Source organism: Antedon bifida, chromosome 7 (genome assembly GCF_963402885.1).
Source record: "Antedon bifida chromosome 7, ecAntBifi1.1, whole genome shotgun sequence".
Classification (NCBI taxonomy): domain Eukaryota; kingdom Metazoa; phylum Echinodermata; class Crinoidea; order Comatulida; family Antedonidae; genus Antedon; species Antedon bifida.
This window is the reverse complement of record NC_136232.1, coordinates 3,817,994-3,843,689: the sequence shown is the minus strand read 5'-3', so window position 1 is coordinate 3,843,689 and position 25,696 is coordinate 3,817,994. Positions and strand designations below refer to the sequence as shown.

The following is a 25,696-nucleotide window of genomic DNA, read 5'->3' as shown; positions in this document are numbered from 1 at the left end:
TTTGTTTGTATTGTATGTATGTATGTATGTCTGTAGATAATCCTCCTGACACAGAGTATTTTTGTCAACCAGTTCACCGAGGTAAACCACCTGCTCAAACTGGGTTCTTGAAAGTGTACACGGGCAAACTGTGTACACTTCACCTACGGTTTATAGTCCTTATCCGAGAAGACTTTCACCACCAGAACTACCTGTAGGCCTTAAAAACATGCCGATATTGTTGGCTTTTTTTGGGTACAGTAAACGTTTAATCGCTAGCTCATTTGACTTGCTAATCATCTAAGAACTTAAACATTCCTCCATGGTATTAACAATAATTGACAAAAACGCTCGCGCATCGAAAATTATGTGCTGTTAGATATCGCTATAGTGACGACGCCACGAAGTGGCTAACTGCTTCGCGTAGTTTTTGATAAAAACCGCGCTTCGAGAAAACTCGATTAAAGTAGGAAAACTTCACAAAACACAACCTTTAGCTTCAAGACATTCTCATTTGATTAAATGTGTTATAATTTAAAGCTAAACAATTCAGCAAATAAAAAGTGATTAATTGTAATCTTCTTGTTAATTAATTAAGTTGTATTAAGGCTAATCAGTTTCATTTGATGAAACACAATATCCATTTCACATGCATAGTCACATTCGTTTCACTTAGGTAAATGTATGTTGTCCCCCAAAACCGGAAAAAAGAAGATTAATTTACATATACATGGCTGCAGTCGCGTGCTCAAGTTAGTGTTTACCGACCAGCCGACCGACCGACCGACCGACATAGTGAGCTGTAAGGTCGCGTTGCACGCGACTAAAATGGCTTTGAATAGGCCACTTCACACTTTTAACTTAAAACCCCCCATGTTTTGACTTATAAAAAGACAAAATAAACGGTTACTTCAACCAAAACCTTGTTGACTTCCAGTCAATTTGATTTTTTTTTTAAATTACATATTTTTTTTAGGTAATAATATTGTTTTTTCGATCAAATTGTTGGTCAAAGTGTATAACTATTATTTGGCATAAAAAATTCATATTGAAACAAAAAAAAACAACATTTAAACAAGTCCCCTTTTATCATGGGGACAATATTATCTTGCATTATCGCTTTGAGATATATTCATTAAAAACACCAGTCAAAATTTTTTATATAAAGGGGCAAGTGCTTTTACTAGATTTACACCAACTATATTCTAGATAACTTCCCTCTAGGTTAATTAATGATTGGGTAGGCCTACTCTTTCTAGAAAAGTTACTGTGTCTTACCTTTGCGGCCTGATTCAGAAAAAATAGACAGGAAAACATTGCGATGTAGTTGACGATCTTCATATTGGTTAACATTGATGTGCCTTCTTTAAATTTGAAATAAATCGTTACACATCCACGCTATTTATAGTCTGTATATATCGGATTTTTCTGTTTACAAGTCCATATGTAGTTTTAACTAATGGTGTTTTGTGTATACTATACACTGATTTTTAAAACACTGATGAATGATACATCACGTTCTGTCTGTTTAGCATGTTTGTCGACGTGTTTTTACGTGCTTGTTTCAAGCATATGAAAATTACAATTGATAAAAATAATTAAACATAATATAATATTTTGTTAGAAACTAACTTGGTCCTACTTGGCTTCATTTAAAAAAAAATCAATTAGAACATTTTATTATCTCCAAAAAGTGTGATATTGATGGATTGTTTCTGGACAATTGGTATGTTTTTGTATGTAACGTGATGTTTTGACAATTTAAATTTACAATATCATCACAACGTTTGATTTTGTTATGTTTGTAATTGTTATAAAGTATAGAACAGATGCCTTTAGAGATATTATCAAAGACAACTGGTCAAATAGGCAATCAGTAATGCAGATAATATGGGCTCACTATAATATGCATCGACACGGATAGCTGTGACTTACGTGATTTTAGTGAGAAATACACCAATGACCATAGACTTAGTATGATAAACAATTGTTAGTGTGCACATTGACTATTTTTTAAACAGATTGTCACAAGCTGACGTCATTTATAGTTTGACTGCTTTGTTAGTCCAAACTGCTGTATAGTTTGAGACGCCTTTTCTTACATCTGTTTTTCTATAGTCGAAACATTCTTAAATAGTTTTAGTTTTCATTTTGATTGCGTGTCTCCTGGGTCATTTGGTAAAAAAAGGTGACAGTACTTGCTAAAATTAAAAATTCTAGCAGTAGCCCGTGCTCTGCACGGTCTTTTTCTGCCTCATTTTCTGGTTATATAAAAGCGCACTCTGATAAAAGATAAAAATTAAAATAAAAACAAATTGTATCACGAATAAAATTCGGAACTACTGTATTTACGGCCATAGATTTTGTTGTACACTATCCCTTCACTTTGAAATATATAGGCTAAAAATGAAAGACTGGATATGGAACTTTACTTTTGACTGTTCAGGCTTTACGAAAATAAAAGACGCTAAAGAAAAATTGTACTGTGTGAATTAGATGATGCGCGCAAACACTAACGAACATGGCAAACTATATTTTTTTGGGTGTTTTCGTGTATTAATATGAAAATAAAAACAGGTGGACAAAAATCAAATGAAACACATTGCTGCGGAAACACGAATTGTTAAGTTTATTCATTTACATTTTATTTTTATTTCACTGGTTTTGATATTTTTTCAGTTTGTTTTGTGTGGGAGATTGTTACGTACTTGCTACTTTTGTAATTAAATTGTGGTCTAGCAGTAACCCGTGCCCCGCACGGTTTGGCTGCCTTAATAATAATTCGCATGGCATGATTAAGTATAATAAAAGCACACTCTTCCCGGCCCCTGAAACATTATTAAACAAACAAACAAGCAAATTGTCACGAATACAATTCGGAACTATTTACGGCCATTGACTTTGTTATACACGAAGTATTCCTTTACGTCGTAATACTGTAAGCTACAAAACGAATGCAATACAGGATATGGGACTTGCTGTGTGAATATTATTCTAGGTTGCGCCTTAGAAAGTGACATAAGAGGGACATATTCGTTTAAATATGTCAATCAGTCGGCAGATTAAAACATTTTAATTATAAAAAATGAATTGGTAAATTATCGAATTAAGATGTGAAGTATGGAGTAATAAAACTATATATAGCTGCTTACGGACTCTGAAATCAAAACAAAAAGTAGTGGTAGTGGAAATTAGACGATGCGCTCGGACACAAATTTTACATTTTGGGTAGTAGTTACGTAGTTACAATAAGCTTGTTTTTCCATATACAAAATGTTCTGTGCAAATCGAATACTGCACAATCCTTCTATTGTTTTTACACAAGAGCGAATAGGTTAGATTTTTTGATTGCCTACCTCATGAGTTTTTGAATTGGTTCTTATGAACAAATATATTTGTTATTAAAAAAGTTTATTTTTAAAATTAAATACTAATTATTGCTTTGATCATGAAAAAATACTAATGCTTTGATTGTGTTCCGTTGATAAACGCCCTCGCAACATTTTCACAAAATTGAACAATTTTTGTGTGACGATAAAGAGGGCGCAAATATTGCATCTTTTGAAAAATAGTAGAGTTTTGATATGGCTTCGAATCCATAAAGAGGGCGCACTATGAATTTGTTTGAAATTTGAGATTAGTTATAGCAGAAGAGTTTTTTTTCCCAACTGAGAAAAAAATATTTTAACGAACAAGACATAAACAGGGTACTCTGGCCTGGTATGCTAAGGAATTAGTTTATTAAAACAAAAAAATAACTGCCTGTTTAAATGATTCCCGTGTTCTTTAGGATAAAAACTTCCTAATAAAATAACCATTTATGGTTCTAGTGAGAAGTCTACAATAAGGGTCCAAGGGAATTAAGGTTTAATGATCACTCAGTACTTGCAAGTCGAATATATTAGAAGTTGAGCCGAAAAAAGGCCATTTTAGATGCACCGTTAATGTATTTACCATGTACAAACAACGCACGGTAACTCAGCATTATCAACGTAGGGTGGGCAGGCTAACGAAACCCCACAAACACCCACGGCGGGATAGAGCAAGAAACCATTTTTGTTTGGCGATGAACCAGGTCTAACTTCAGGACTTAAATCGACACAAAGATAGTCATGTCCTGCAAGGGTTCTATAACTACCCATCAGTAAACCTTCGTACTCCTTGGTCCATCCTTGTGGGCACGTACGTTTAGCTGGGATCATCATACTTGTTGATCGGCCTTGTGCAAGACACACAGCGCATAATGGGTCGTTCTGGTGTACGTCACTCCAGGGAAGGTAATCATCAGCTTGAATTTCAGCACCGTATACCAGAGACCGAAGAGTCCCACTTGCTATCAATTCGTTGTTATATTCAGGTGTCTCTGGTAAACACAAAGGATTTGTGCCACCCCCACTATGTGAATACTGTCCACCACCAATATATCCTATAAACAATATTGAATAATAGAAAGATTGCTTATAACTTTATGACTACTAGGCTAAATTAAAATTGCCATTCAAAGAAACATGCATTATGTATTCTGTTTATTTACTTCGGTCATTTTGCATTAAGACTGTCGATTCTATCTGTAATTTAAAAATCCTGTTATGCTGTGCGATATATTCGCCTAAACTTTACTAGCTTTACCTCAAACGATGTTGTAATACAATAACCGAAACTTCGAGATAGTTTTAAATTGATTGTACTTCATTTTATGAATAATGATTATTATTATTATAATTTACATGCAATTACCCACCAGTATAGACGACGTGTGACGTGTCTGGGGTGCAGTCACTCCTACCCCAGTGTGTATACACAACGCTAGCATTTCTTGTTTCACACGTCATAAACTCTTGTTTGCAGTCGTTTGCTGGATGGGTCCCTGTACCAAAGTAACATTGTACGTTTCAGAAATGATATATTATTATTATGCTTATAAATAATAGGCTAAAGGAAGCAGTCGATTATAGCCGCAACGGCGCAGATCCGTTTTTAATAGTGGGGGACGTATTAAAAGGAATTTCATTTGAACAATTTAATGATTTTGCTGTTGAAAAGTGAGGGGAAAAATCCCCCACTAAAAAACAAATGATGCAAATTAATATAAGTTTTACTTTTTTGATATACTGTAAAATATAAATATTGATCAGAGCATTTTTATAATATAATTATAATATAATTATAATATAATGATAATATTTATCATTACATATTCTTAAAAAGAATACTTTATTTTATTCCATATTCAGTTAAACTACATAACTTTAAATATTACGCTATAGTTTTAAACTATATTGGTATTCGTGAATTGTCATGTTATTTTTTAAGTGGTACCTACTGTTTAAGATAATAATATTTTAGAATATTTACATACATTGTCCAACCATGAAATACATTAAAATCTTACCAACATCATCACCGCCACCGCCGAGTATGTTCCATATGTAATTTACAACATTGTCGGCAGCATCGTCATCATCATCAACCTTTAAAATAATGAACATTTTTAGAAGGTCGGTGGGTTTGAACCCTTTTGTTTGTATTGTATGTATGTATGAATGTCTGTAGGTAATCCCCCTGACACAAAGTATTTTTGTCAACCAGTTCACCGAGGTAAACCACCTGCTCAAACTGGGTTCTTGAAAGTGTACACGGGCAAACTGTGTACACTTCACCTACGGTTTATAGTCCTTATCCGAGAAGACTTTCACCACCAGAACTACCTGTAGGCCTTAAAAACATGCCGATATTGTTGGCTTTTTTTGGGTACAGTAAACGTTTAATCGCTAGCTCATTTGACTTGCTAATCATCTAAGAACTTAAACATTCCTCCATGGTATTAACAATAATTGACAAAAACGCTCGCGCATCGAAAATTATGTGCTGTTAGATATCGCTATAGTGACGACGCCACGAAGTGGCTAACTGCTTCGCGTAGTTTTTGATAAAAACCGCGCTTCGAGAAAACTCGATTAAAGTAGGAAAACTTCACAAAACACAACCTTTAGCTTCAAGACATTCTCATTTGATTAAATGTGTTATAATTTAAAGCTAAACATTTCAGCAAATAAAAAGTGATTAATTGTAATCAGTTTCATTTGATGAAACACAATATCCATTTCACATGCATAGTCACATTCGTTTCACTTTGGTAAATGTATGTTGTCCCCCAAAACCGGAAAAAGAAGATTAATTTACATATACATGGCTGCAGTCGCGTGCTCAAGTTAGTGTTTACCGACCAGCCGACCGACCGACCGACATAGTGAGCTGTAAGGTCGCGTTGCACGCGACTAAAATGGCTTTGAATAGGCCACTTCACACTTTTAACTTAAAAACCCCCATGTTTTGACTTATAAAAAGACAAAATAAACGGTTACTTCAACCAAAAACTTGTTGACTTCCAGTCAATTTGATTTTTTTTAAAAATTACATATTTTTTTTAGGTAATAATATTGTTTTTTCGATCAAATTGTTGGTCAAAGTGTATAACTATTATATGGCATAAAAAATTTATATTGAAACAAAAAAAACACAACAACTTTTATCATGGGGACAATATTATCTTGCATTATCGCTTTGAGATATATTCATTAAAAACACCAGTCAAAATTTTTTATATAAAGGGGCAAGTGCTTTTACTAGATTTACACCAACTATCTTCTAGATAACTTCCCTCTAGGTTAATTAATGATTGGGTAGGCCTACTCTTTCTAGAAAAGTTACGGTGTCTTACCTTTGCGGCCTGATTCAGAAAAAATAGACAGGAAAACGTTGCGACGTAGTTGACGATCTTCATCTTGGTTAACATTGATGTGCCTTCTTTAAATTTGAAATAAATCGTTACACATCCCCGTTATTTATAGTCTGTATATATCGGATTTTTCTGTTTACAAATCCATATGTAGTTTTAACTAATGGTGTTTTGTATACTATACACTGATTTTTAAAACACTGAAGGATGGTACATCACGTTCTGTCTGTTTAGCGTGTTTGTCGACGTGTTTTTGCATGCTTATTTCAAGCATATGAAAATTACAATTGATAAAAATAATTAAATATAAGATAATATTTTATTAGAAAGTAAGCTCATTCTTAATTTTTTTCTTTAAAAAAAAAATCAATTAGAACATTTTATTATCTCCAAAAAGTGTGATATTGATGGATTGTTTTCTGGAAAATTGGTATCGTACATACGTGACGTTTTTATATGTAACGTGATGTTTTGACATTTTACATTTTCAATATCATCACAATGTTTGATTTTGTTATGTTTGTAATTGTTATAAAGTATATAACAGATGCTTTTAGAGATATTTAAATAGGCATCAGTAAAGCAGATAATATGGGCTCACTATAATATGCATCGACACGGATACGTGATTTTAGTGATACAATTCGCGTGCCACAATTACAAGATAAATACACCATTGGACATAGACTTAGTATGATACACAATTGTTTTTTAAACAGATGTGTAAAGATTGTCACAAGCTGACGTAATTTATAGTTTGTCTGCTTTGTTAGTCCAAACTGCTGTATAGTTTGTGACGACTTTCTTACGCCTGTTTTTTTCTATAGGCTAAACATTCTTCAATCCTTTTGTTATTTTCACTAAAATATCGAATAGTTTTAGTTTTCATTTTGATTGCGTGTCTCATGGGTCATTTGGTTAAAAAAAAAATTACTTGCTAAAATTAAAAGTATTACGTTAGTTAGGTTTGTAGCATAAGCATACGCCCTCTCACAAGTTGTGAGTAGAACATTATTGTGTGACGATATAGAGGGCGTAATTGTTACATTGTTGGCAGAGCAATACTACTGAAAGAGTTACAACATTGAATGGATTAGAAGTCATTTTTGTGTCAAAAATATTCTTTTCTAGGTTTTAAGGTATACGACTTCTGAGTTGAATATGTATACACAACTCTAGCATTTCTTGAACAGTTAAATCAGTCTGCCAAACAGCTGGCTTTCCGAAAATCGTGAGGGCGTGTGGCGCAGTGTGTTGGACGTTGGACTACTGATCGTGAGACCGAGGTTCGAATCCAACTCTCGCCGCATTGCTTGTATCCGTAGGCAAGATACTTTACTTACGTTTGCCTCTCTCTACCCAGGTGTATAAATGGGTACCCGGTTAGATCAAGACACAACTTTGCGCTGATTACTAGCTGCATTATGGAAGTCTGTTTTCATACGTGTTTGATAAAAAAAAATTACTGGGGTAATAATGTTCAGGGCATTGAGAGCTTGCTTATATGCTCTATATAAGAATGAACTATTATTATTATAATAATGTATTTTGAAGATAGGCTATGTCCTTTATATTGCAGAGTGGGTGTGTGACGAGATTTGGTTGAGTTATATTCATACACCTTATTCTAAGTTATATGAATCGTAGCATTTGTACGTTATGTAACGCACGCTTTTATCGTATCATATCAAACACTTGTTTGAACAAAGGCTTATGTAGTCTTTACTTCAATTAATCATTAGACACGTTTCGTGTATAATGCATAAAAAAGCAAAAGGAAAATGATAATTGTACTATATTACTAAAACGTTCTGTATGGATAAAATGTATTGTTTGAGGAAAGTTAAACCTTTGCACGCCTCTATGATACGTATTCATTTTAGGAGTAGTGAGGAAAATATTCAACATTATAAGTATGGAATAGAGGATAGGGAAACGTAATTACCAATAATATTACTAATTGTTATAATATGTACACGAAAGATGTCATTATCATCTATCATAGAATAGACCACTCTCTCGACCAGTAATTAATGATGAAAAGATCTTTTTTTTCCAAAAATATTTTCACAAAGGTAGATTTAGTTTTACATGGAGTATTTACACGTTAATATCTATACCTTTATTGATATTTATACTATTTGGAAAATACTATTACAATTGTTCTAATATCCTGAAATAAAATAATTTATGGATTAGCTACAATGGTCTTACGATTTTTTTAATCAATCTTTCAGACTTCACTTTATCCCTCAGACATAAATCTAATTTACCATTACCGTATTCTTAGATTCTCCTAATCTTCTTCCATTTCTAAGATGCAAAAACTATTTTGTGTAATAAAAAATCACATTATACCTTTACTTGATTCACGAAAAGACAGTACACACTTGCATACAAGAGATTTACATACATTTCGTTTACTGGTATCGTGTAAGCTGCTTTAGAGTTGATACGGGTCGCTCGTTATATTCGAGCATTGCCTTGCATTTGAGATTATATGAATAGGAATAGATTATAAAGTTACTTATAATTATTAGGTACCGCATGTTTTGTACGCTATCTCGGATGATTATTTGAAGAAAAGCTTACTGAGATTCGTCATTGCTCTTAGCTAATGTTTTTGTGTGTGTATATGCCTACATGGCATTTTGATACCAACAGAAATTAGTATAATGATGTTATTGACACGTTCAGTTGTGCACTAAGTTTGACGAACGTGTATACCTTTGCATGCGTTATAAGATGCATTTCACGGAAGCAATATTAACTTTGTTCGTCGAAAGTTGCTAGTGTTGATCTTACGTTTTTTAATTCAAATACAATTATTTATTTTCCCAAAACACGGTATCGTTATAAATAATGTCTTTAGGTACATATGCTCAAGGAATAACAATAGTATTTAATCACTGTCCTATCAGATAGGCAGTAATTCCACAGAGGCTGTGAAACAGATTACCGGGGTAACCCTTACTCGTCTCGAATGTGCACATGACAAACTTGGTACACGGTTTATATTCTTTATCTGAGAAGACTTGTTCCACCACCAGATCTAGGAGTGAGTCCGCGTCTAACCCATGCCGATATTGTTGGCTCATTAGGTACGGTAAACGGCGCACCTGCCTTAACCACCCGGTTATCGTCAACAGATTTTAGACTAAGACTTACTTTTAGATTAAGTGGACATTTAAGTTGACGTGACAGTGAATGTATGACGTAGTGACCTTGTGATCTGACTTGGTAATCTCTATAGTAGCGCTCATCCGTGTTGCTATTCCACCACCGCGCTGGGCCGGTGGAAATACACGGGCTTAGGCCAGGCTAAGTTTGTATAGCTTATGCCTAGCCGAGATCCTTTATTTTCTGAATGAAGGATGGCGTCCTAGTGGTAACACCCATGCCATAACCTTAATTAATAAAATTAATCATCGCGAGATTCTGGGCAGTGCAGTGTTATGAAGTCCACGTGGTACGTCTATGTCAGAGAGAGAGAACGTCGAAATGCCACTGATTGAACAAGCACTCACATTTGCCCGTCGACGTATCAGTCGCCTAGTGCATGCGCATATCATAAAAATGACGTAATAGCGTGAACATCTAAGAGTCCCTATTATTTACATTGGTTGGTCATCGATCGTCGTTTTACAAAGAGGGACGCTCTGCATGAAATAACTATTAAAACCCAACGGAAAGTATTTATTATTATTACTTGTATAACGCTTTGCTGACAAATGTGTATTATCAAAAATGTTCACCATTTCATTTCATTTTGGTATTGAGAACAGAGGCCTGTTTAAAGTTACAATTTACGTTATAAGAAACGTTGCATAAAATAATAAATAGTTATTTTGTGAAGATAAAGAGGCCGCAATTATAAAAAGAGTATTTCCATAATAAGCGATAGAGAAGACGCACTATACAATAACATTACATATATTTCCGCGATTTTGAAAGTTATTGGTGGAGTGCGTTTATTTTTTTTTTAACCATAAGATTACATGTTTAGAGCTCTACATTATTATGATAAAAATAAAGTGAAACTCAAACAGACTAGCATCTGTTATGCAATATATTATTCCATTATTCGTTAGATGCCGTGGTAAACGGATTACGTAACAGGTTTAAATTATAATTACAAAAAACTTTAAGTTTAAGTGATCAATCACTATACATAAACCAATCAAATTCCGTTTTAGGCAATGTACTGTACTGTAATTACCATGTACATACAACGCATGGTAACTCATTGCGATGAACGTAGGGTGGGCAAGCTAAAGAAGACCCACAAACACCTACGGCAGGAAAAAGCAAGAATCCGTTATGATTTGGTGCAGAACCAGGTCTAACTTCAGGATTTAAATCGACACAAAGGTATTCATGTCCTCCTGGGTGATCATGTCTATTACCCATCAGTAAACCTTCGTACTCCTTGGTCCATCCCTGTGGGCACGTACGTTTAGCTGGAATCATCAGACTTGTTGATCGGCCTTGTGCAAGACATACAGCACATAACGGGTCATTTTGGTATATGTCTTTCCAGGGAAGGTAATCATCAGATTGAATCTCAGCACCGTATACTAGAGACCGTTGATTCCCACTTGCTATCAATCCGTTGTTATATTCAGGTGTCTCTGGTAAACACAGTGCGTTTGTGCCACCCCCACTGTGTGAATACTGTCCACCACCAATATATCCTATAAAACAATTAACAATTAATGTGTGTATTTTATAACACACTACTGTTTAAAAAAAAAGTTTCTTAAATGATTTATTTACTTCGATTTAAATAATTTGCATTTAGCACGTCGTTTCCATCTTTAATTGAATGTTAACAAGCCTGGTTTGGCTTTGATATCCCAAATACCCTCAACTTTACTACAGTAGCTTACTTCAGACGATGTTGTAATACAATAACCGAAATATTTTAAACTTTATTTACTTCTTTTAAGGAATCATGATTATTATTGTTATAATTTACATGCAAACCTTGAAACAATTACCCACCAGTATAGACGACGTGTGACGTGTCTGGTGTGCAGTCACTCCCGCCCCAGCGTGTATACACAACGCTAGCATTTCTTGTTTCACACGTCCTAAACTCTCCTTTGCCGTCGTTAAGTATTTCATACCCTGCAAACAGTGTAATATTATACGTTCAGAAATGTGCTATATTGTAATTGTAGTATTTTATACCCTTGTGCATTGTGTATTTTTATAAAGCCACTGTTAGTGGTTATGTAGGCCTAAGAAATTAAACATGTATAACGATTTATTTAAAGATGTATTGTCCCCCTAAAACATGACAAATAAAGATTAATAAATTAGACTTTGAATAGGCCATTTTGCAGTTTTAATCAAGTTATTCACTTCTGTAGAAAAAAAAGGTTTTTTTCTCTTATAAAAAGACAAAAGAAACGGTTAATTTTAACCAAAAACCATTGTCTGACAGACAATTAAAATTTTTTTTTTTGCTTTAAATTACATTGTTTTCAGGTAAATAATTTTTTTTCCGATCCAAATTTTGGTCAAAGTGAATAACTATTTTGTGCATTAAAATGGCATATTATTCAACAAAAAATAATTTTTTTTAGGCGGACAATAATCTTTAACAACTTATTATCTTACCACCATCACCGCCGAATATGTTCGATATGTAGTTTTCAACATTGTCGTCTATTTTGGCATCATCATCATCGCCCTTAAAAATAATAATAGTAATAATAATAAATGTAATATAAATAAATAATCTAAATGTTTTGAAATGGATAGCCAATACATTAATAATTAATTGATGTTGCTCCATGCGTCAAGGACATGCAAATGAAAGACTGAGAATGACGCCATTACTTTAAAATGAGACTACTCTTAACAGCATTGGCGAAAATGTAGTAGAAACAATCCATTAAGAATTAGTTTTTAGCTTGAAACTAGTTTAAAAAACAGTTTGTGCCTTACCTTTGCTTGTTTCAGGAAAATCAAACAGAAAACAACTGTATAGGTAAAGAACTTCATTTCGCTATAGTACTCGTGCACTTTAGAGTTAATATGAATAATAACACATTCACATGTTGTTTATATACTGTAGGTACCGTATGTTTTTGTTGATGTATCTTAGATGCCTGTTTGAACAAAGGCTTATGAAGTCGTAGTTGTTTTTAACTAATGGTGTTTTGTGTATACATTGCATTAAAACACAGAGGGAAATTATTATAATGCTATTACTGATACTCAACCATGTTTGATAAAAGTGTAAACCTTTCCACGCTTTAAATAAATGCTGACATATGATATATTTCTAAAATAGGAAACAAATAATAATTTAAAATATTTTGAATGTAGATAATCTCAAGACGAACAACTAAAAAATAATACATACTCAATCATGTTTGATAAATGTGTAAACCTTTCCACGCTCTAAATAAATGCTGACATATTTTGAATGTAGATAATCTCAAGACGAACAGGTAAAAAATAATACAAAGTGCAATGCATTTAGTTTCATGTTGTGTGATGTCTCTGTGTTGGGCGTCGTTTTGGTTTGACTTTGAATACAATATTTTTTTTCAATTCTAACACACGGGTATCAAATTCATATTTTGTATTAAATATTGTTGAATTTGCTTGAATTATATAATTGTATGATTAATTAAAATAATGTTATAGTAACAGGTAAGAGTAATACTAATTAACTAATTATCAGAACGTATAGCGCTTCAATTAGATATACAATTTCCCATTATGTAACTCCTATCTCCAGCCCACCATCCCCGTAAAAATATAGCATATGGGTGTTATTATAAAGTACACATTTGTCAAAATATGCAACACATTTACTATGGCAAAATGCTGGTTAACTAACTGAATACAGTACTCAAAATAATTGCATGCAGTTTATTTTCAGTTACGTTGAACGTGTCTGCTGTCGTTGTATACATATACAAAACAACATAACATGTGGAGTAGCGTTGTCTCTGTGTAAAGTAGTATAGCATTGGTGGTGTTTTGCACGACAGTGAATTTAACGCCCCCACTAAATCTTTGAACCGAACAATCACTGTGTGACGATAAAGAGGGCGCAATTTGATAACAACCCGTTTCAATAGAGGACGCACTATACAACTGGTTCGTCATTTGCGATCGACATGCTCGAAGAGAAATAATGCAATTACCGATCTATAAGACTCCATTTAGACTTACGGTATGGACCGGCCTAGGGGTGGCCCTGGGTCGACAATTGATATGTTTAAAAAGTCATGGGCAAAACGATGACCTGGCATAATATGTATACCTCTCACGAGGTAGGATTATTTTAGGGTTAATGACTTTTGCAAGCAGGGGACCAGCAATAGCTTGAAAATGAATTAAATTAATTGTCGCAGCCGTTGTTTGTAACGCATGTGTAAAAATCCTGGAGTGGACCAAAATATAATTATTATGACTCAAACTTAAATGTAAATGGGATCTTTGTCATGGGTAGAGAGGGTCGAGTTGTATAAATGTTTTTCTACCAACAAAAGTTTTTCAGAACTGTTGCCGTTAGTTTATAAAAAACAAATAAAATACATTAAAGAGACTTAAGTGCTATGCAAATGTAGTTTAATTAAAACAGAAGTAGAAAAACCGACATGTTTAATATTTTCCAGAATTTAAAGATAGTACCATATGAAAATGTCAATAATGGTTTTAAGGAATTAAAGGTTAAATTACAATTGATGTGTATCTTGTTAAACATTGGCATTTGTTGGTTTAGGGTTAGGGTACTGTATTGTATTTACCATGTGCATACAACACATGTCAGCTCAGCATTATTAATGTATGGTGGACATGCTAATGAAGACCCACAAACACCTACGGCGGGATAGAGTAAGAGGCCGTTATGGTTTGGTGAAGATCCAGGTCTAACTTCTGGGTTTGAATCTATGCAAATGTATTCATGTCCTCCTTTATGAGTGTAATAATCACCCATTAATAAACCTTCGTACTCCTTGGTCCATCCTTGTGGGCACGTATGTTTAGCTGGAATCATCAGACTTGTTGATCGGCCTTGTGCAAGGCACACAGCGCATACTGCATCTTTGTTGTGTAAACCAGCCAAAGGAGAGTAAGTACTAGTTTCAAATTCAGCACCGTATACCAAAGACCGAAGAGAGCCACTTGATATTAACCCGTTGTTATATTCAGGCGACTCTGGTAAACACAGTGGGTTTTTACTACTTCCACTATGTAAATGGTTTCCACCAGCGATATATCCTACAAATAAAAAAACGATCGCTTTACATACTGTTTTATTTAGATTTGTCGAGATATTCATCGGTGCATTGTTGGTGTCAATTGATGTTTTTTTGTATGGTACTGCAGACCAATATAATGCGCATTTAAGTGTGACACTCACTATTGTTACAACATTAATTTTCAAAATGTCTACGCCATTTTTCATCTTTAAAGTAATAACATAGAATATACAGTTCTTCAAATTATATTAGACTATATACTGTAATATAAAGAGTTTACTCACCAGTATATATGACGTCAGACGTGTCTGGGGTGCAGTCAGTCCTACCCCAATGTGTGTACACAACGCTAGCATTTCTTGTTTCACACGTCATAAACTCTCCTTTGCAGTCGTTGGGTGGTAGATTCCCTATAAAGAAACCAACATTGTACGTTTCAGAGATAATATGCTGGTATAGTACAGCTTAGTTGTAAAGGTGTTTGCAATATCAAATTAAAGAGGTTTAATGTTAGTTTTTCAGACCAAGTCAAAGATAATCCAATTATTGTTTGTACATACAGTAATATTCATTTTTGGTATCAACTTATTTACTATGCAGCCTTCATTAGAAAAGTTCACATTCATTTTGATACGCTTTAACTGTATTTTGTGTCTTTATGTGTAAACTCTTTCTTATTTTGGGCCTTTTATTTTGAAAGATCATTATAAGATATAGACGTTTGGTATTCTATTAATATTGTATAACTAATAACTTTTTGTTTTACCACCATCACCGCCGAATATGTTCCATATGTAATTTTTAACATTGTCGGCAGCATCGTCATCATCACCCTTCAAAATATGGAAATGTGTTTAAATTGTATGAAGATTAATTGACAACTAAACTACTAAACATTTATAACTAAAGTGAGGTGATATTGCACAAATGTCTTTCTTGATAATATACCTCAGTGGCCATTGAAGCGAAGAAGGGTCACCTCAAGAAAGACAACACCTTTCACAAATGTATCTGCTTTTACAGTTAATGCATACGTTGTACCGCTCCCAGTACTCGTATCAGTGTACGCCCTTGGACAACTAATTATGTACCAAAAGTTGTGCCTTACCTTAGCTTGATTGAGGAAAACCAAACAGAAAACAACTGTATACTTGAAGAACTTCATTTCGTTATAGTACTCGTGTACTTTAGAGGTGATATGAATAGTAACACATTCACATGTTGTTTATATACTGTATGTACAGCGTGTTTTTGTTGATGTATCTCAGATGCCTGTTTGAACAAGGGCTTATGAAGTCGCTGTTGCTTTTAACTAATGGTGTTTTGTGTATACATTGCATTAAAACACAGAGGAAAATTATTATAATGCCATTACTGACACTTTCAGTATGTGAATCATGTTTGATGAAAGTTTAAACCTTTCCACGCTTCAATAAATGCTGACATATGATATATTTAAACAATAGGAAACAAATCTAAAGCATTGAATGAATTAGATAATCTCAAGACGAAATGTAAGAAAGTGATACACAGTTAAATAAATGTTGTTTCCTGTTGTGGGATAACAAAGTCTCTTTGAATTTTTAGATACAATTTTTGTTTCAAAGATGGTACAATTCTAATTCTAACACACAACTATCAATATACACTGTGTTACTAGCTTATGTATATTATAAAAACAAAATTCATATTTTTTCTACAAACAATTTTTGAATTCACTGTAATTATATAATGTTATGTTTCAAGAAAATAATTTTATAGTACGCGATCGAATCGGCGACCAGGTTACTGTAATACGGGGTATCGCTGTAATAATTAATCCAAACAATCAGAACGTATAGCGCTTCAAATCGTTATACCATGTCCCATTATGTAACTCCTATCTCTCCAACACCTCCTCAACCCACCCCCACCCCCCACCCGCCTTTAAAATATAGTACATGAATATGTTCTTATAAAGTTTTTATTTTTTGTCAAATATGCAACACATTTATTATGACGAATTGCCGTTAACTAACTGAATACAGTACTTAAATTGCGTGCAGACGTTCAAATCACGTTGAACGTGTCTGCTGCCGTTGCGTAAAGTACAATGTGCAAAATAAAATAAGAATCGTTGTCTCGTTCACCTTGTCGTGTGTATCATTGTAAAATAGTATAGCATTGGTCGTGTTTTGTACGATATTAAGTTAAACGCCATCACCAAGTCTATGAACGGAACTATCACCGTGTGACGATAAAGAGGGCGCAATTAATAAAATGGAAGCGATAACTATGAACGTACTATACAACTTGTTGACATTTGCGATCGACAGTCACGAAGATGAATGCAATTACCGAATGTTGCAGAAACATTCCCAGATCTATAAGACCCCAATTAGACTTACGATTTGGGCTAAGGCTGTATAAATACACAATGAAATCCTGGGCAGAACGATGATCAGGATTTAAACATCTCGGTATCTCAGGAGCGACTTTTACACGCAGTGAACCATAATCAACGGCTTGACAAATAAATTAAGTGAATTGCCGCAGTCATCGTTTGATCGGACTAAAATAGTTTCAAAGCACACTTTTTGAAAACTGTATAATTACTATAATTAGTATATCAAAAAGGTTTAAATAAATTTAAGAGACTTGGTATGCAATACAATAGTGTAGTTTTAATTTAAACAGAAGAAAAAACATGTGATTCCAGTATTTTTAAGATAGTACCATGTCCAAATAAATTGAACGTTTAAAGTTAAAATCTAAATTACAATAATAGGTTTAAGCAAATAAAGGTTAAATAATCATTGATTCTACAATTGTTTAAAGTAGCCAGTCGTTTTGTTAGGCTGTACTGTGCTGTACTTACCAGGTGCATACAACACATGACAACTCAGCATTATGTACATAGGGTGGACATGCTAATGAAGACCCACATACTCCTACGGCATTATGGATCAAGAAGCCATCATGGTTTGGCGAGGAACCAGGTCTAACTTCAGGATTTAAATCGACACAAAGGTATTCGTGTCCAGCTGTTTCCTTGTAATAACTACCCATCAGTAAACCTTCGTACTCCTTGGTCCATCCTTGTGGGCACGTACGTTTAGCTGGGATCATCAGACTTGTTGATCGGCCTTGTGCAAGACACACAGCGCATAATGGATCTTTGTCGTGTAAACCAGCCCATGGAGGGTAGGAACTGGTTTGTAACTCAGAACCGTATATCAAAGACCGATAAATGCCACTTGCTATCAATCCGTTGTTATATTCAGGTGTCTCTGGTAAACACAAAGGATTTGTACCGGCCCCAGAATGTGAATGATGACCACCAGCGATATATCCTATAAAATATAACGACTAAAGTACGAATTTTGTAGTTTAGATCAAACTAATATACACCAAAGGCTATGATGCGGCAAAAAGGCAGGGCACGCAGAATTTATTTTCATTTTTGTACCGAAATATCACGTGAAACTGGCTCCTCAAAACATCTTGTTGAATAGAACCAATGAACATACATAATTAACATTGGATGGAACGTAGTTACCCTATGTCTATATACTACATCAATCAAACAAATGACAGGGGCTTAATTGCCTTATGAATATAATTAAACGATCAAATGGTGAGAATAAAGCACTTAAGTATGATATTATTATACGTAATGTAATAGAAGTTTACTCACCCGTATACACGACGTCTGACGTGTCTGAGGTGCAGTCACTACGTCCCCAATGTGTATACACAACGCTAGCATTTCTTGTTTCACACGTCATAAACTCTCCTTTGCAGTTGTTGATTGGCTCATAATCTGTAAACAAAGTTGGACGTTTCAGAATTTTTGTAGAAATTAATTTAATGTTTGTATTATTGCGTAAAATCTGAGGTTGACCTGATCTACAGGCGGAAAAAGACAAAATAAACTAATTTCGAGTCCGTATATTCAGACTCACTAAAGTATATTTTACAGTTGCAAAAAGTCTGTTAGATGAACTTTTGGCACAATTCCCTACATAGGTTAAACAGAAATATTACCGGAGCTTACGATTTCACCAACAAATTAACTAAACAAAAACAATTGTCATTCAGTCAGTTCAAGAACAAAACTATTTATGATAGATGTGCAACAATATTATACTTTGGCATTGGGTGAATTTGCCAAGAATTTTCTTGTTGGTAACTGTTACGATCAATTTACAGATCTAAATATATTAAAATTTCATGACAATTGTACAAAAAATAATTTATTTTCATTCTTACCACCAGCGTCACCTTTGAAAAAGTTCCATATGTAATTTTCAACATTGTCGGCAACTTCAGCATCGTCACCATCACCCTTCAAAATAATGGACATTTGTTTAAATTGTATTTAATTGACAACTTAACTACTAAACTAAATAACATATTGATAACACCACACGTCCTAATTTCTTTCGTGGTCATGTATCTCGATGAGAGGCCATTGACGCCAATGAGTTCACCTCAAGCAAGACAACACATTTCACACAGTTATTTGCTTTTAAAAGTAAAGCATACATTGTACACCTCCCAGTACTAACATCAGTGTACGCACTTGGACAACTAATTATGTATCAAAAGTTGTGCCTTACCTTAGCTTTATTCAGGAAAATCAAACAGAAAACAACAGTATAGTTGAAGAACTTCATTTCGCTATAGTACTCGTGCACTTTTAGAGATGATATGAATAGTAACATATTCACATGTTGTTTATATACTGTAGGTACCGTATGTTCTGTTTATGTATATCAGATGCCCGTTTGAACAAAGGCTTATGAAATTGCTGTTGTTTTTAAGTAATGGTGTTTTGTGTATACATTGCATTAAAAACAATTAGGAGAATTGTTATAACGTCATTACTGACACGTTCAGTTTGTGTACGATGTTTGACGAAAGTTTAAACCTATTCACGATTTAAAAAGAGCTGACGTGACATTCTTCAAAAATAGGTTGAAAATCGATCGGTTAATAAGTATAATCAAGGGGCTCACCGTAATAACTAGCTTACCAGTATGATTCGTAAGCAACTGTTTCCCCGATAAAACATCTTTTGAGAGCAATCGATGCCTGACTCGATTTGTTCACAACCTTATGGCATTGATCGTATCTTTGCATTACTAGTACAAGTCGTTGTTACGTGCACGCAAGGCAAGATATAATTGCTCAATTTCGTTGCGCGCACATCGCTGCGTTGCGGTTTGGTGGAAACAAGCTAGCTTTAAACTTTTCACGCCTGTGTCGTTTTGATTCCGATTATTTAAATGATTTCTTTCCGAAAAAACGGAACCTATGTGAATGTAGCTTTATGGAGAGAACAATTACAACAACTTACAGCATCTATGTCAATGTTGTACAGAGCATAGCTTCAACAAATACATTATTTTATTTATTGTTAAGAACTTTATCCCATTGTTGGTAAATTAATAAATTGTGTTTGTATTACACTATACAATTTGCTTCCACTTTGTGTGAAGTATAAACAATTGATTAGGCAATAATCCGAATGCTTGTTTTTAATAAATCAAACATTTATAGATTAAGCAAGATTTCGATTTAATTTGGTTTTGGAAGATTTATCACTAAAATTGCAGGCAGTATACACATAAGAATATCGTTTTGATGATAAGTTAAACGCCCTTACGAAATCGAATCTTAAACAGAACAATATTGTGTGATTAATAGGCGATAAAAGAGGGCGCACTTTACTGTTTTTAATTTAGAAAATCGTGATCAGAAACCTTTGTAAATCATGGTGCTTGCACTAGTAGATCAGAATGTTTTTAAACTGTTCATTATCATATAATTATAATAATAACAAAAATAAAACGAAATTAGAGAGAGATACTTTGTATGGTATGCAATAATTGTAGTTTATTTAAAACACAACATTAAAGAAAAAAGAAGTAATTGAATTGTCAATATATTTGTTAGGATAATATTCCTAATCAAATTGATTTGAACACATGTTCGAATTAAAACATGGTTAAGGTTTTAATTTTATTATTTTCTTTAAAATTTAAATTTAAAATTACAAGTTTAGCCGAACAAATGCCGTTGTATGAGGCGTACCGTCACTGCAATTACCATGTGCATACAACACATGACAACTCGGCATAATCTACGTAGGGTGGACAAGCTAACGAAGACCCACAAACACCCACGGCGGGATATAGCAAGAAACCATTAAGGTCTGGTGCAGAACCAGGTCTAACTTCAGGATTTGAATCGACACAAAGGTATTCATGTCCTCCCTTATGAGTGTAATAACTACCCATCAGTAAGCCTTCGTACTCCTTGGTCCATCCTTGTGGGCACGTACGTTTAGCTGGGATCATCATACTTGTTGATCGGCCTTGTGCAAGACACACAGCGCATACTGCATCTTTGTCGTGTAAACCAGCCAAAGGAGAGTAGTCACTGGTTTGTAACTCAGCACCGTATATCAAAGAACGACCAGACCCACTTGATATCAATCCGTTGTCATATTCAGGTGTCTCTGGTAAACACAGTGCGTTTGTGCCACCCCCACCATGTGTATAATGTCCACCACCAATATATCCTAATTATAAATCATAACAATATCAACATATGGGCATTTTTGTTACTGTGTAACTACTAGGCTAGAATACTGTATCATGCTATGACCTAAAGTATGAATTAAACTAAATTAATAATTACATAATTTAAAATTAGTACATTAATTAAAATATTTCGTATTATGTTAGTTAACTTATTATCCTTTGTTCATTTCATAGCGAGTGAGTGGTTAAGACAGTGGAACCATAATTACGTAGCCATAAGATAAGGAATATAAACCGTAGGTCCATTGTACACATCTAGCTTGTGTGCACTTTAAAGAACCTAGTACATCTTTCGGCGTATTAGTACATCACAGGAACTGATCATAACTGGGCCCTCAGGTCGCCCAGTATAAATACATTATTTCAATTAAAAAAAATTAACTATTATATTTTTTTATACTCATTATGATTTTACTCATTTTATCAATTTTTATCTTTTATCTTTTTTTATTTTTATGATAATGATGATGAATAAAGATATTGGATTTGATTTGATTTAATGAACTTACATTCTATTCTAAAAATACTTTCAACACGTGTTTTGTAAATGAGGAATTCCTTTATACTGTAGAATCATATACACAAATATTGAATGTGGAGAATGTTTTTAATGGAACAGTAGTCAAACGTTCAAGGAATCGAATTTGTTCAAGGAATATACATTCATTCTATATGTCATTTTATATCGCACGTATTTTTCCTAAACTACCACGTGAAACGTACACTTTAAAACATGCTGAATAGAAAAAAAATGCTTTACTCTTAAATGGGAAAAAGTTACTACGGCCATTGATACGAATGCAACCAATCGAATGGCAAGGGCATTGTACTAAAGTGTTTTGTAATATAGAAGTTTACCTACCAGAATACACGAGGTCTGACGTGTCTGGGGTGCAGTCACTTCGACCCCAGCGTGTATACACAACGCTAGCATTTCTTGTTTCACACGTCATAAACTCTCCTTTGCAGTTATTGGGTGGCTCATACCCTGTAAACAAAGTCACGTTGTACGTTTCAGAAATGTGCAATTGTGCTACTTTTTAGCTACAAAGGTAATTTTATTATTTTGAGTAAAATCTAAAGTTGACCTGACCTACAGGCAAAAAAATCAAACAAAAAAGACAAAACAAATTGCATGTCCGTATTATTCAGACTTAAACAAAATTAAAAATATTGTTGATCTTAAGTCTCAATCGCACTGGTATAGATTAGATATATGGATATATAACATCATTCCTCACATAGGTAAAACAGAATGATTTCCGGAGCTTAATATTTCACAAACAAAAAATAAACTGAACTGAAATCAACTTATGTTGTCATCCGTAAGTTAAATAACAGAGCAATTAATAATACGCCATGTAACGTTTATACTTTGGCATTGAGTGAGATTGTCAAGACATTTCTGTTACGAACAATTTACAGATCCAAACATGTTTACATTACATGAGCATTGTACAATATTTATTGAATAAATTTATAATCTTACCACCATTTTCTCCGTTGAAAATGTTCCATATGTAATTTTCAACATTGTCGGCAACTTCAGCATCGTCATCATCACCCTTAAAAAATAATGGAAAATGAAAGATAAATTAAAACTAAACTACTAAACAAAATTTGATAACCAAGTGATGTTTCACCGTACAAAAATGTCTCACAGATGTCTTTTTGGTGACTGCTTAAGGAAGAAATGACTGAATTGGGGCTAGTGGGTGAGTCGTGGAAGGAAAATCTGAACCCCTTAAATATGGGTGTACAGGGGCGAAAGTACTTAATTCAGCATTTTACTGTACAATCGTCAATGTAGAAAACGCAAGCTAATGTAACAACCGTTAATGTGGAACAATCCACTGCTTATGTTGTAAAATCCCAAGATAATGTAGGAACACCAACAGCTTATGTAGTAAATCATAAGCTGTTGTAGTTAATGTAGCACGGTAAACAGCTAATGCCCATGTAGTAACTATCTTTAGCAAATGTAAAGCAATGATATATTTTACAAAACCTTTTTTCTTCTATCCATTTTTTGTTGCATTCAAATGGCATATTCAACAACAAAAAAACTTGGGACAATATGACTTTAAACCAACGTACACCCCTGAAAAACTAGTTTATGTAACATAATTTGTGTCTTACCTTCACTTGATTCAGGAAAACCAGACAGAAAACAACTGCGTACTTGACGGTCTTCATGTTCGTTCTTACTCGTGCACCTTGCTAGAGTTAGAGTTAATATGAATTTGTAACATTTTCACACGTGTTTATATACATTTTGGGTCACATGTTTTTGTTGATGTATCTCAGATGAATGTTTGGACAAAGGCTTTTCGGTCCTTACTGCTTTTAACTAATGGTGTTTTGTGTATAAATTGCATTAAAACACCGGGGAGATATGTTATAACGTCATTACTGACACGTTTAGTTTGTGCGATGTTTGACAAAAGTTTAAACCTTTCCACGTGTTAATAAGTGCTGACATGTGATATGTTTCAAAAATAGAGAGAGGATAGATAATTAATTGGATAGAACATGTTTCATCATTAGAGAAACAGTGAGAAAGAAATCAAAATTGTATTAACTTTCTAAAGTCTAAACGTGACGTTTTGATCGCGGTACACAAAGTCTTTTGTGCAGTGGAGTTGAGAAACTACAATTGCTCTAGGCCTAGATTTATCTAGAGGACGTTTTTTAATATAACATTTATTTTTGTTTTAAAATGTATATATGATTGTAACAGTTTTAATATGTGTTAATTGTATAGGCTACTATAACTTCAACCTTATTTTCTTTGACGTTCATTATAAAGTTGTTATAAAATAGGAAGAAAAATACAATTTATTGAATGTTGAGTGTTACTCTTTGATAATATCAACTAAATATCATTCACGTTTCAGATAATATAAAAACATATTAATAACATCAGGGAAGAGTTAAATTACATGGATAGCTCACGAACCTTACATCAAACGTTACAACGCGCGGCACCGTCGCTTCGATTACATAATCAACGGATGTGGACTCAATACGAAGTAATTGATTTGCGCATGCCCAGAACTATTTTTCGTCGTGTCAGTGATCGCTACACTAATCATCGGAACCGCCCCAGCCTAGACACCACCACTTGGTAACCGGACACATAACTTTCTTTTCGGCGATATCGAAAATTTCTATGCCTATAACAATTTCACTTTTCTCTGATAACATTCACGTTTTTTAAAATGTCAAAACAACTAGATTCTCTAATTGACTGTTATAATTGTATTTCTTACAATTTGTAACATATGTTTTATGAAAATACATTCACAGGAGATAGATCATCAGGGGAATGGACTTTCGGTTAAGCTAGAGTGATGAATCAGCTACTAGCTAAATTGGTATTACATTATTTGGTAGGCCTAGTTCCCATGGAGGTATTTTCTGATAAACTGTACAAAATCAGCAACTTATCCAATTTTATGGAAGGCTTGATCTCATTACAAAAACAATTCAAGATGAATGTAAAAAAAAACCAATATTGAGATACAGAGTAAAGAAAGTATAAGCGTGAATGATTTATTTGTAGGCAAGAACAATACTGTGTGTCGATAAAGAGGGCGCCAAACAGAAACGTTTTTACAAGAGATTCTTAGATCTGTAATATTCGACCAGTATCATTGGTAATACTCATTTGTATCACATTTGGTGCCTGTATCATGTAAGATTTAGGTTATGGTATATGATACTGTGAGATACATGTGAAGCACATTTATTGTTGTATTACCAAATGTTCTTATTATACTGGAGAAACTAATTAATCGTACAAGTGTTGATTTAATTTAATAACCTAAATCACTACTACCAGCATGTGTTATCATTCATTCTTATTCAAATTTACGCCATTCTAATTCATTAATTATTATTTAGGCAGGATAACATAATTCAGAAAAGAAAAGATCACACAATTTCTGTTTTTCAATATGGTCCTGCAATGAAACAACTATACAAAAAAAAAAAAAATAGAAAAAATATAACAATCAGTAAATACAGAATATTACAATAATACCTACGGCATACATATTGTATAGAAAAATATCTTTTTAAATTTTGAAAAATTCACACGTTTCCCATCAATATAATTGGGATATAAATTCATCTAACAGACATTTTATTATATA

The 25,696-nt window shown here is 33.7% G+C and overlaps 6 protein-coding genes across 7 annotated transcripts in view; 1 reads left to right on the top strand and 5 right to left on the bottom strand.

Annotated features, from left to right (window-relative positions):
- Positions 1 to 8,776, bottom strand: part of LOC144848332 (large ribosomal subunit protein eL32-like) — a 45,378-nt gene extending 36,602 nt beyond the window's left edge. Inside the window, exon 1 of the mRNA XM_078705049.1 lies at positions 8,771 to 8,776. The gene's annotated coding sequence lies outside the window, so the exon portion shown is untranslated. The remainder of the gene's footprint in view (positions 1 to 8,770) is intronic.
- Positions 1 to 25,696, top strand: part of LOC144848330 (amine sulfotransferase-like) — a 39,325-nt gene that overhangs the window by 6,563 nt on the left and 7,066 nt on the right. The window lies entirely within an intron of this gene.
- LOC144848373 (short-chain collagen C4-like) lies at positions 3,930 to 5,468 on the bottom strand. The gene is made up of 3 exons (XM_078705099.1): positions 5,372 to 5,468; positions 4,721 to 4,846; positions 3,930 to 4,405 (listed from the first exon to the last, which is right to left on the bottom strand). The coding sequence occupies exons 1-3, from the start codon at positions 5,466 to 5,468 to the stop codon at positions 3,930 to 3,932; spliced, it is 699 nt and encodes a 232-aa protein (XP_078561225.1).
- LOC144848372 (short-chain collagen C4-like) lies at positions 10,912 to 16,114 on the bottom strand. Its single transcript, XM_078705098.1, has 4 exons — positions 16,058 to 16,114; positions 15,716 to 15,782; positions 15,234 to 15,359; positions 10,912 to 11,412 (listed from the first exon to the last, which is right to left on the bottom strand). Exons 1-4 carry the CDS (start codon positions 16,112 to 16,114, stop codon positions 10,934 to 10,936), a joined length of 729 nt encoding a protein of 242 aa, XP_078561224.1. The 3' UTR covers positions 10,912 to 10,933.
- Positions 17,593 to 19,607, bottom strand: LOC144848371 (short-chain collagen C4-like). Its single transcript, XM_078705097.1, has 4 exons — positions 19,551 to 19,607; positions 19,201 to 19,276; positions 18,626 to 18,751; positions 17,593 to 18,281 (listed from the first exon to the last, which is right to left on the bottom strand). Exons 1-4 carry the CDS (start codon positions 19,605 to 19,607, stop codon positions 17,803 to 17,805), a joined length of 738 nt encoding a protein of 245 aa, XP_078561223.1. The 3' UTR covers positions 17,593 to 17,802.
- Positions 17,593 to 23,796, bottom strand: LOC144848331 (short-chain collagen C4-like). Of its 2 annotated transcripts, none has more exons than XM_078705046.1 (5): positions 23,679 to 23,796; positions 23,029 to 23,104; positions 22,402 to 22,527; positions 21,028 to 21,517; positions 17,593 to 17,791 (listed from the first exon to the last, which is right to left on the bottom strand). In XM_078705046.1, exons 1-4 carry the CDS (start codon positions 23,733 to 23,735, stop codon positions 21,039 to 21,041), a joined length of 738 nt encoding a protein of 245 aa, XP_078561172.1. In that variant the 5' UTR covers positions 23,736 to 23,796; the 3' UTR covers positions 17,593 to 17,791; positions 21,028 to 21,038. The 2 variants fall into 2 exon arrangements, with proteins under 2 accessions (XP_078561172.1, XP_078561173.1); XM_078705047.1 differs by having other exon boundaries at positions 23,032 to 23,104.

Bases quoted from the DNA above. Each gene is read 5' to 3' on its own strand.
- LOC144848372 (XM_078705098.1), bottom strand. From the start codon at position 16,114: ATGAAGTTCTTCAAGTATACAGTTGTTTTCTGTTTGGTTTTCCTCAAT. The intron at 15,360-15,715 runs GTAAAACAAAAA...GTTTCTTTATAG, and splicing joins CATATTCGGCGGTGATGGTG to GGAATCTACCACCCAACGAC. The intron at 11,413-15,233 runs GTGAGTAAACTC...ATTGTTTTATAG, and splicing joins GTCTGACGTCATATATACTG to GATATATTGGTGGTGGACAG.
- LOC144848331 (XM_078705046.1), bottom strand. From the start codon at position 23,735: ATGAAGACCGTCAAGTACGCAGTTGTTTTCTGTCTGGTTTTCCTGAAT. The intron at 23,105-23,678 runs GTAAGACACAAA...TTATTTTTTAAG, and splicing joins TTTTCCTGAATCAAGTGAAG to GGTGATGATGACGATGCTGA. The intron at 21,518-22,401 runs GTAGGTAAACTT...ATTTATAATTAG, and splicing joins GTCAGACCTCGTGTATTCTG to GATATATTGGTGGTGGACAT.
- LOC144848371 (XM_078705097.1), bottom strand. From the start codon at position 19,607: ATGAAGTTCTTCAACTATACTGTTGTTTTCTGTTTGATTTTCCTGAAT. The intron at 19,277-19,550 runs GTAAGGCACAAC...ATTATTTTGAAG, and splicing joins TTTTCCTGAATAAAGCTAAG to GGTGATGGTGACGATGCTGA. The intron at 18,752-19,200 runs GTAAGAATGAAA...CTTTGTTTACAG, and splicing joins TTTCAAAGGTGACGCTGGTG to ATTATGAGCCAATCAACAAC.
- LOC144848373 (XM_078705099.1), bottom strand. From the start codon at position 5,468: ATGTTCATTATTTTAAAGGTTGATGATGATGACGATGCTGCCGACAAT. The intron at 4,847-5,371 runs GTAAGATTTTAA...ACTTTGGTACAG, and splicing joins CGGTGGCGGTGATGATGTTG to GGACCCATCCAGCAAACGAC. The intron at 4,406-4,720 runs GTGGGTAATTGC...TATTGTTTATAG, and splicing joins GTCACACGTCGTCTATACTG to GATATATTGGTGGTGGACAG.